The following is an 11,478-nucleotide window of genomic DNA, read 5'->3' on the forward strand; positions in this document are numbered from 1 at the left end:
TCTATTTGCCACAAAGTTCAGTTTGTTATGCCTTCTGACCTGCTTTTCAGCTCATCACAGGCCTTCCTGTCAACTTGAATCATTCTAACCATTCTGCTCTGACCTCTCTCAACAAGGCATTTCTGCACACAGGGCTTGCCACTTACTGGATGTTTTTTGTTTTTCACACCATTCTAAGTACACACCAGAGACTGTTATGAGTGAAAATTCCACGAGATCAGCAGGATGTAAAATATTCAAACCAGCCTCTGTGACACCTAAGCCGATGTCACTGTCAAAGGCACTGTGATGTTCACACCTGATGTTTGATGTAAATGTTAACTGAAGTTTTTGACGTGTATCTTAATGATTGAATATCCATCATATGGATATGGCAGTCTGGATCATTTCAAAAGAGGTGTTCCTAAGTGACCAGTAATTGTGCTGTATTTTTACAATGTTCATTTTTTTTTTTTTTTTAGTAAAATAAACCCCAGATAACCCATCAGTACACTCTATTGTTAGAACATGCTCTATTTTTATTCTAATAATTCTAGTGATACCAAAATAATAATTTGGTAATTTATTAGAGAGACACTGGGTTTCTAACTTTATGCGCAGAACACATTATCAAGTCCATGCTGTCGTTAAATTACAGGTATTAAACCCCATACCAGATAACCATTTAAAAAAAAAAAAAAAAAAATATATATATATATATATATATATATATATATATATATATATATATATATATATATATATATATATAATTTTAATTAAATTATTTGCCTATAAAACAAAAAAACATATGATAAGTTTGATAAATGGAGTTGTTGCTTCTCTATTTTTCTGATTTCTTTATTCCTTCTTTCCACTTTGCGTGTGTTAGTTCTATATAGACAACAGCATGCTAGAATTTTTTTTTCGGCTCACCTTTCTTCTGCCATGTCCCTCCTCTTCCCCTCGGTTTTTCTTGTGTTGTATCCCTTTGTACTGCCTAATAAAGACACAGCAACTTAAAGCAAACATCTCTGCTTCTAAGGGTTGTGCACATGTTATTTACAGCAGGGGATTCAGAGCTGAACACCAACGCAGTACTATTGCACCAGAGCATCGAGTGGCGCTCTCCCATTTTAATCATGTTCATTCTCTTTCTCACCCTGTTTCTCTTTTGCAGATGGGTTCAGATCGCATGTCCTCGTCTGTCAATTGATTGGGGCACAGCATTTTCCAAGCCCCTGCTGTCTCCCTATGAGGTACATGCGTCATACATTCACAGCCTTTTTACTATTAAAGCAGAAAGACGAGATCTCATTACACCTGCCACCTGGACCTCACTCGGCACAGCATCTCAGAACTTATTTATGCTTTGAATAAGTCAGTATTTCACTTTTCCAGAGAGGCCTTGTTAGTTTATATGCTTGAGCACCCTGTGATTAGAAAGCATACCTGTGCCAGACTGTCAGTGCTCTAGTTACGATTTGAAGGAAGTGTTAAATTTGGTGTGACCCCCGATCCTGATCCTCTCTGTGCTAATCTGGATTTAACAAGGACACTGGGGCTGTAGTGTTGGACATGATTAGTTGACTAATTGAGCACCTGTTATGTAACCATATAATTGATTTTTAAAAATCGTAAAAATTAAGTTTATTTACTGTATCTGACACAAAAATGCACATGCAGCATCTTTTTCCCAGAAAAAAGGTATTGATTTTTTTGGAGTCCATGGCTCTGTTGTATCGTTTTGAGATCATAAGGCTCATATATTGAGCATAAAATACAGTAAGTTTGTTGTTCTAAGGCAAAGATGCAGAGCTAGGCAAACACAGCAGAGGGTGGCATTACTTTAATCTTGTTAAAAAAAGAGTAAAGTGAATATGTTGGAATTCTCTTTTTTTTAACTTTCAAAAAAATGTAAAAGTAAAATATCAAAGTTAATGAAAACAAGTCTGAAATATTTGTGCGAGTTGCCTTGGGACATTCAACATAATTTTCACCTGCCTGCTTTACACAATAAAAATGCTCACTCACTCATTCTCTATACTGCTTATCCTGTACAGAGTTGCAGGAGGCCTGGATCCTATCTCAGCTGACTCTCTAGGTGGGGTACAGACACACACAGGGTACAGGGTGCTATTCCATTGCAGAGTACACACAGGCACACAAATTTGGTAAGACCAAGTAGCCTCATCTGCATGTCTTTGGACTGTGGGAATAAATCATAAGTCATAAACCAAGGAGGAACTTACCAAGCATGGGGAGAACAAACAAACTCCATGCGCACAGAACCAGGGTGGGGCTAGAGCTTTCAATCCTGGTGAGGCGGGTCCACGATTCTACCTACTACACCATTGTACCGCTTAATGCATGACATCAGCTAATTGCAATAATTGTGCTGTAGGTAATTACATTCCATTCTCATTAGTCTTTCACTTAATTTAGACACAAGGTTTATTCAGTTGGACTTTAGCCATTTAACCACCAAAAAAAGATGATGATGTGATAAAGTAAAATAAATTTCATTTAGGTCTCATGTGTGTATCTTTACACTTGCATATCTATTGACATACCATACATACTTCTTGTATATCCAAAGTGCAGGACAAAGTGTTCAGGGATTAGGAGGCATCTGCGCTTCACTATGGAACCATAGCGCCTCTCGCTGGCCAGCTGCCTGCACGTCTCTCTTTTTCTCTCACCCTCAGATATATTCACTTGCTTTCCTCTTGTCTTTTATTCTAATCAGATGTGATGAGTGCACTAGTACATTCTGATTTATTCTCTGACAAAGCTGGCTGCCACAAGGCTCACCCTGCGGCGAATGCTTTACAGATTGGGCTTTAGAAAAGCCTCGTCAGACCACAGATTTCAGCTGCCATCTTAAATATTACTTTCCGACCCCTAGGCTAAGTGGTGAGCTCTTCAGGAGTCGTAGAGTTTTGACTGAAACATTTCTGTATTTCAAGCAGCACTAAAACAAAACATTTCCTGATTTCCCCCTATTTTCTCCTTATTTTTCCATAAAACATATGTAAGGCTGACAGTGTGCACTGGTGTAGCAGAGAATCTGGTACATAACCAATTCAAATAGGAGCACCCTGTAATAAAGACCCTCAATTTCCATGACAGCTTGGTCTATGTTAAATTTGTAGCTCAACAAATGGAGTATATAAGACAAGTGCTGCTCTACTCCAGCCCTGCATCTTAGTGGTTTTGCTCTTTTTTTATTCCTCCCATGTGTCTGCTTGCGCTATTGCAATAGGAAGCAGATGGGAGAGAGAATAAGAGTAAGAGATAGAAAGGAGCCAGTGGTTATTTTCAGTGCATCTCATGTTATATTTATAGTCAATAAGATACAGTTGTCAGCATAGGGATTAGCAGGAGCAACTAGCACACAGCAGTCAAGAAGCCACGGACTGGGGTACAAGATGGAGAGGCGGGAGCAGTAGAATGATATATTAAAAAAAAACATAAGTGGGAAACATGGAAAGGCTGGGTTTATCAAGAGCTCAAACAAAGCGAGAGGATGGATGGATGTGGCTGAGGCGCAATAGCAGGGCGTGTGTGTTTTACTGGGGAGACGATGAGAAAAATCCATCAAATCCTGATATATTATTTGTAGCCGTGAGACACGTCTTCGCTAACAGACTCAGCACGAGGATTTAAAACTTCCATTTTAGAGTATAATGTTGTGCTTGAATGTGCCCTTATTTTGGGGGGATGCGGATGAATGAAGATCACGTTAAGGATTGATGAATGACTTCTGCATGTGCTCCGATTTATTGAGTAGATTTTGTTTATGAGGTAATATTGCAAGAGTCCTCAGGACAACAGTTCATAACCAGAATGTGCCATCCTTTCTGTGCTATTAGAGAAGTATGTTTAAGAATATTTCATCCATGAGGCAAGCTGACATGCCCACGAGCCCAGAAAAACACGTATTGATTTTTTTTTCTTCAATGTTGAAACTACTCTTAGGAGCCTTCTCCTCTGATTTTAGTGTTGCAAGAATCTATGAATGTTCTTGGCCTGCATCTAAATCCCCAATCATGAGTCACAACAACTGGCAAATCCATTTTAAGCAATGCGACTTCAAATATACGCTTTGAAATAACAATAAACGCACAAATAGAACATACAGCGTTCGATTGGGGCAGCTTTGTCTTCTTCATTAATCCCAAATGCCGCTTTGGGATTGAAGGCATATTTGCTTGTGCAACTGTCTGAGCCTCAGTCTTATTAATCAGCAGTGTGTGCACAGTATATAATTTAATATTGAATGATAATAGGCACATGGTTTGTTTAGTATATAATATTTAAATAGACTGTTTTCAAGGAAGCAAGTGAAACTGGAGCAGGTGGAAGCAGCTAGAATTTATAAATGATTAAAAGACTCTCTCCTGCTTTGGTTTACTCTTAAGGCAGCTGTAGCTCTGCAGCAGACAGGATGGCAGGATGTGTATCCCATGGACTTCTACTCCAATCAGAGCCTGGGGTCTTGGACCCCTAATCACCCAGACAATCAACCCCAGCGGCCCACACGCAAACAACAGGTGTGTACAGGGTGTGTACAGGGTGTGTGCATGTATGTGGTGTGTGTACTTGGTGTTTGTGCGTTAGTGTGTGCATGTATGTGGTGTGTGTACGCGTGTACGGGGTGTGTGTACGCGTGTACGGGGTGTGTGTGCGCGTGTACGGGGTGTGTGTGCGCGTGTACGGGGTGTGTGTGCGCGTGTACGGGGTGTGTGTGCGCGTGTACGGGGTGTGTGCAAATGTGGTGTGTGCGTGTACGGGTGTGTGCGCGCGTGTGTACGAGGGTGTGTTAAACAGTGTGTGCGGGTGTGTGAAAGAGTGTGTGTACGAACAGAGGTGTGTGTGTGTCTACGGGTGCAGGTGTGTGCATGTACGGGGGTGTGCGGGTATGTGGGTGTGCGGGTATGTATACGGGTATGTGTGCATGTACAGGTATGTGTTTGTGCGTATACACGGCTGTGTGTGCGGGTGTGTGAAAGAGTGTGTGTACGAACGGAGGTGTGCGGGGGTGTGCCGGGGTGTGCGTGTGCGGGGGTGTGCGTGTATGTGTACGGGGGTGTGCGGGTATGTGTACGGGGGTGTGCGGGTATGTGTACGGGGGTGTGCGGGTATGTGTACGGGGGTGTGCGGGTATGTGTACGGGGGTGTGCGGGTATGTGTACGGGGGTGTGCGGGTATGTGTACGGGGGTGTGCGTGTATGTGTACGGGGGTGTGCGGGTATGTGTACGGGGGTGTGCGGGTATGTGTACGGGGTGTGCGGGTATGTGTACGGGTGTGTGCGGGTATGTGTACGGGGGTGTGCGGGTATGTGTACGGGTGTGTGCGGGTATGTGTACGGGGGTGTGCGGGTATGTATACGGGTATGTGTGCATGTACAGGTATGTGTTTGTGCGTGTACACGGCTGTGTGTGCATGTGAACGTGTGTGTGTGAATGGGTGTGAACGTGTACGTGTGTGTACGTGTGTGAACGTGTGTGTGTGTGTGTAAACGGATGTGTGTACGTGCGCGTGTATGTGTGTGTAGAGGTATATGCGTGGGTGTTTATTTGTATGTGCGCGCGTGTACGGACGTGTGTGTGCGCGTGTGTGCATGTGTGTGCGTGTGTGTCATTCTTAGGATGCTGTGTGGCCTAACAAACAAAAAACATTCCTCTGAAACTGGTCAGGTTCGAGGACTGGACTAAAAATGAGATCCAAAAATAAAAGCAAAAAAAGTCCTTCAGGAAGCCTGGAGTACTATTCCTATAAATTACATTAAAACTACAAGAAAGCAAAATATAAAAGAATGAGGGGTGGATCAAGACCTTTGCACTGTACTATATCTAATTTTGTTTTTGTGCGTAAAGAGGAATGTATTTAGGATGATTGATTCAGAAGCAGTTCCTAAAGTTAGATGGTATTTAGATAACACTGGACCACGAAATAGAAAAGAGATTTAGTTGAAATTGGATAATGATGCATTGGTATAATACTGTAAGTGTAAGGAGGACATCAAATTGTGCAGTTCTTGTACTATGAAAACCTGACATTGATATTACAAATTTATTACACATTGTGGTACAGCTTTGAATATAGTGTCTACTGTAGGTTGTCAGGGCCTTTATTAATGTTATTGCATACCAGGGCCCATACTGTACTTTATTGGCACAGAAATTCAGTACTGTTTTTCATAAATAAAAAAAAACATTTCCCAACCATTTAATATTTCATTCCCCCATCATTACCTTGATATTTGATGTAAATGTTAAATATTTTAAAAAGTGATATATATATATACCATCTATTTTGTAAAATTATGTATCATAAAAAGATAATATGATATATTTCTGCTCTCAGTGGGCCTATCACAAAGGTAATATTTTACTTGTCAAAGTAGAATCTTATTGCATATATTTACAGATACAATTATAAAAGAATGAATGTCAGCATAATTGTCTGCTGTATTATGTTCAGCCATCACATAAATCCATAATGAGCAGATAAAAATAAAAAGCGTCTCCTGTTGTGTTCTCTCCTCTCCTCCAGAAGGCAGACTCGCACTGTGAGCGCCCTGTCCCCTGTGGCTGCCAGCGCGAATGAACAGTACACTCACACAGCAGCAGCCAATCACTGCGCAGTCTTCCCATCTGCAGGAGACAGCCAATCGCAGGCCTGTGTACACCTCTGTTGTCGGAGCAGTGTGGATATTGGCACAGAAAGCACTACATCAAATCTGCCCCTCTCATAATATAGCAGGAGAGTGTGTTTTTGGGTGAGGAAGAAAAAAAGAGACAGGGAGAGATAGACATAGTGATAGCAATGACCCTGGGAGCACGTCGCTTGTTTCATATTGCAGCATGTGGGTGGCTTGTTAAATGCATCTTCTTGTCTCTATCCTAGAAAGATCCTGCCAGACATTTTGCATTGTTATACTTCATGTATTTGATTGAAAGCAAAATTGAACTGCTCTAAGCAAAACAATACGCTTTTCCCCTTTTAGCTTCATCAATTGTTCGATGGGTATAAGAGACAAATTGCAGATCATGTCAAATTCCAATCGTATTCTATCGTGTTTTCTTCCAAACATTAAATATTATGTAGAAGCCAAATTAAATATTTTAAATGACAAACATTTTTAGTGAGTAAGTATAACAGCCGAAAAACAAAACATCTTATATCTAGCCTCAGAATGCGGCAGTCTGTGTCTGGAGTCCATGTCTAGTCTTATTATGTGGTGAAATAAGTGACCATCAGACATTACAGAAGGTCATTTATTCATTTATTCAACTTTATTAACCACTTTTTCATCATCTCTGTGGCTCCGAAGCATGTCCCAGAAACACTGCATGGGATGTATTTTACAGTTGAATGCCAAAGTTTGCGCACACTTTCTTTCTAAATAATAAATTAAAAAAAAGATATTTCTTACAAATGTAACAGATATTCTCATATTCATCACAAAAGATAATGCAGTTGTAAACGTTAAAAGGATTTGAAACCAAATATAAACATAATAAAATAAAATATTATGTATGTACATAATAAAAATATTATGTATGTAATTTGACAGTTTTGACTTGCATTATACTTCAATAATTGATTTTGATACAATTTGTTTATTCCACTTTCAAAATCTCTTGTGTCTCATCCTTGTATTTAAAATGGAAAATATGTCATTTGTGTACTGTACCTTGTCTTCCTGCTTAAAGGAAGGCTATCCTGCTGGAAAACGGCCATACTAAAAAAAAAAAAACAGTCAAGATGAGATATAAATAACTTTTACTGTATATGCTTCTAAAGACCTCCTGCTGTTTGGACTTTTGTAAACTTTTCTGGACTTGATTTTTTTTGTTATTTTTCTTCTACCTGCTGGTGGTCTTTTTCTCTCTCACTGTATATGGTCCCTTTATTTCAAGTTGCATTTTAGAAGACGTTTCTTCTTTTAGAAGAAGTTTCTCTAAATCTTGTTTCGCTATGGCTGTGTTGTGGCTAATGAAGCTTAAACCTAAATCAATTAGGACACCAAGGATTCAAACCAGAGTTTATTTCCATATCTATTCGAAATAATTTGATTAGTGATTTTCATTGTTTTATTCTTTTTCCCAAATACACTTATTTCTGTCTTGTCTTTATTAAAATAAATGTTGATTGCATTGACGTGTTTACTTGCTCAAGAAACATAAAGAGTATTTCTAAGCAGCCATAAGGTCTTGGAGAAAGATTTATGTAAATCTTAGTGTCATCAGCAGAACTCTGATGCAATGGTGTTGTTGCTGTATATTATTTGACACAGAGGGTGCATGTACACATGAAATAAAAATGGTCCCAGAAAAAAACCCTGAGGTGCCTCACATGCCATAGTGAACCAGGTCTATTTTATAAAAATATTTATGGAACACCTTAAAAGTGATATGTTGTCAATTTTCAGTAAATGTCATATAAATGGCAAATATCATGTAAAACTTTGATTAGTGCTGAGTGCCTTGGTTTAAACCCAGACTAAATATATATAAAATGCCATTAAAAAGCCAATGACAATTTTCAACATTTAAATTTTTTTTTATAAATCTTTTTGGGGAAAAAAATGCTTGGCAGCGCATCCATGTAACATTTCCTGACTGCATCCTCCAAGTGTTTTTAGGTTAATAATGTTAAAGTGAATACGTGCATTATGCGTTGTAAGCGCTAAATATTGACTCTGTAAACAAATTATTGCTGTGCCGTTTAAGCTGTGGTCTGGTTGTAATGTTTGAGAGAGAGGAATTTATGGCCAGTTTATTATTACTTTGTTTTTATTTGTAAAAATTTTTTTTTTAATTTAGAGATTTTCAATAAAAGGTTTAATACACTTTTTTGAGATAGAAAGTCAGGTGCTGATCATGTTGGAGGGAGGTAGGTAACTTCTCAACTATGGCAAATAAAACCTTTATATTAATATTACTTATATATTATTGGTTTTGTTTAAAGGACAATTAAAAGGATTAATTCAGGTTCTAAATTTAAATCCATTTCTTGGGTGGTGATGTTATGCTAATTGGTAATGTACTATCTATTGACCAAATGGTTTTTTTTTTCTGCAAGATTCTTTTTTTAGGGAATAAGAATAACAATATGAACAGTAAATTTTGTGAGTACAGTTATTGAAATAGAATGATAGTAGTAGTAAGAAAAAAGATAAAGTGAAAAAGCAAATGTGGAAAGAGGACGTAAACATTTACATTTACGTAAAATTAATGTATGTTAGATCATAGCTAATATTGGCTAGTTTACACCAAAGCACACAGATTAGACAAATTAGAAAAAATGCATGACCATTCCACTTATGATATTTTTACAGGTTTTTACCTGTGCATGGTGTTTATTCTGTCATATATAGGCCTACACTATGTCTTTTACATTGTATCCATTTTCGCTTACTGAAGTTTGGCCTGCCGTTGCTCTATATTTACACTAGATGGCGTTATCTGCTTTGCTGCATGCTGTACATGAGTTTCATTTCCTGCAGTAATCAATGCCACTCAGAACACTAAAATACTTGATGGCTTTTTCATGGTTTCATGGTACTGCTTTACTGGGTTTGAGAAATGGGGAACCTGGTGTACTTATCTAGCTTAAATGTACCTGTGTGTGATTGCTTCTGTGAATCTCTCTCTCTCTCTCTCTCTCTCGCTCGCTCGCTCGCTGCATTTACCAGATTTCTGCATTTACAGAATATCTGGTAGTATAAAGACCTGGCCTGTACAGTAGGTATATTAGGTATAATAGAGTATTTGTTAAATATACCTTCTTGCATTACATCATATTTATATTAGCTTAATTAACCTTATTTAACATAATTAAGATGGAACAAATAAGCTTTGTAGGGCTGTCTCATGAGATTCTCTGGTTTGATCCAGTTAATTAAGGTAAGGCATGGAGCTATACAGTATATGAGATATTTTAAAAGGATTTCTTGAGTTCTTGAGCATTTGCAGTTATGTAACAGACAAAGATGAAAAAATACACTTGGGACTACAGGTGTAAAAGAATGTCCTGTTAGTATTACTCAATTAAGATATATTATATTATTTTAGATAGATAGATAGATAGATAGATAGATAGATAGATAGATAGATAGATAGATAGATTCCCCCATAAAAATGAGCTGCTAATTAATGTGTGTGTGTGTGTGTGTCGCCCACACAGGGTGCTTTTGTCTCATGCCCGTCAGGCCGGAGCTGCTTGAGTGGCCGCTCCTGTGAAGAGCCTGACAAATTGTTTATCTTCCTGAGACAGGAAATGCTGACTCACCTTGCCTCACTGTCATTTCCTCTGTTTTGATTTTCAAACACATTTGCTTAGACTTATGTTTCAATAGATTTGATAGTTTGTTTCTGCTCATAAACCTAACAATGATAATTTTCAAACTATTCAGTCTGCATTCACGCCATATCACCAGTACATCTGACTTAAACTAAGAAGCCTTATAATTAAATCCAGAGGTGCCGTACCTGTGTTTCTCACTATGCACGTTTCCCTCTGAGTATTAGATCTGCTGCTTCCGTCTCCACTTTTAGATTTAATTAGAAATTTTTATCATTATGAAAGACATTTCCAGACAAACAATTTGACATGGTTTTTTAGCTTTGTTTCTTTATCTTTGGTACATTTTACTACCCAGCTTTAATCTTTTTTTTTTTTTTGGCATTTTATTTTTTTCCACCTCTGAGTATTTTCTCTTATCTTTTTGCTGACATCTGTTTAATTTGTATTTAGTTATTTAAAAGTCATCTTTGAAAGTTTTTCCTATCTCTTCTGTTTCATTTACTGCTTAATTATTTTATTTATTTATTTATTTTTGTTTTTTATTTGTCTGGTGTGCTTAATTATTTTATTCACTGTTCGCCCTTGTCTTATTTCTTCAGCTTTAGGAAGCACTTTGAAAAATTAAGAATTATAAAGTGGTATTATTATTATTGCTGTTGTTATTACAATGTGCAGTAACATTTTCTTCTGTTTTATTTTACAATGCTTACCCTGGTCCAGTCTTTGGTGCATTTTTTCCAAACATTATAATTAGTCTATAGTGAATTATTATGAATATTAAGGCTGTACTGTAAATGCAAGTTTGAGTTAGAGAAAGTAATGATATAACATAACCATATTATTTTGTGGTCTATCAGTAGCATCTGGCTGTATTCACATGTGGATTGATGGATAATTACATATGTGGATGATAAGACAGGAAGCATATGTCACAGTAAAAGCTGGTGTAAGGGTTACAGATGAGTCTTCTAAGAAAGTGCAAGAATGAGATGAGGGTTAAAAATGAAGAATATATAAATATGACACTCATCAGTAGAAGTAAAAATGAATTTCAGTAGCAAACGGGCTCAATTGGATTTTGTGCGCCATTTGGAGGAAGATGTAAGTGATAATGTGAGATGAATCTGAAATGAATTTGTGGGGGAGAGAGGTGTGGACAGAAGTGCAATGAGAAAGTT

At 37.9% G+C, this 11,478-nt stretch overlaps 1 protein-coding gene across 1 annotated transcript in view; it reads left to right on the forward strand.

Annotated features, from left to right (window-relative positions):
• Window positions 1-8,148, forward strand: part of dph1 (diphthamide biosynthesis 1) — a 127,533-nt gene extending 119,385 nt beyond the window's left edge. The window contains exons 10-12 of the mRNA XM_053507718.1: window positions 1,160-1,238; window positions 4,404-4,535; window positions 6,542-8,148. Coding sequence (XP_053363693.1) covers window positions 1,160-1,238; window positions 4,404-4,535; window positions 6,542-6,595 — 265 coding nt within the window. The 3' untranslated portion in view covers window positions 6,596-8,148. The remainder of the gene's footprint in view (window positions 1-1,159; window positions 1,239-4,403; window positions 4,536-6,541) is intronic.
• Window positions 8,149-11,478: the final 3,330 nt, after the last annotated feature.

This window comes from Clarias gariepinus, chromosome 11 (genome assembly GCF_024256425.1).
Source record: "Clarias gariepinus isolate MV-2021 ecotype Netherlands chromosome 11, CGAR_prim_01v2, whole genome shotgun sequence".
In the NCBI taxonomy this organism is placed as follows: Eukaryota; Metazoa; Chordata; class Actinopteri; order Siluriformes; family Clariidae; genus Clarias; species Clarias gariepinus.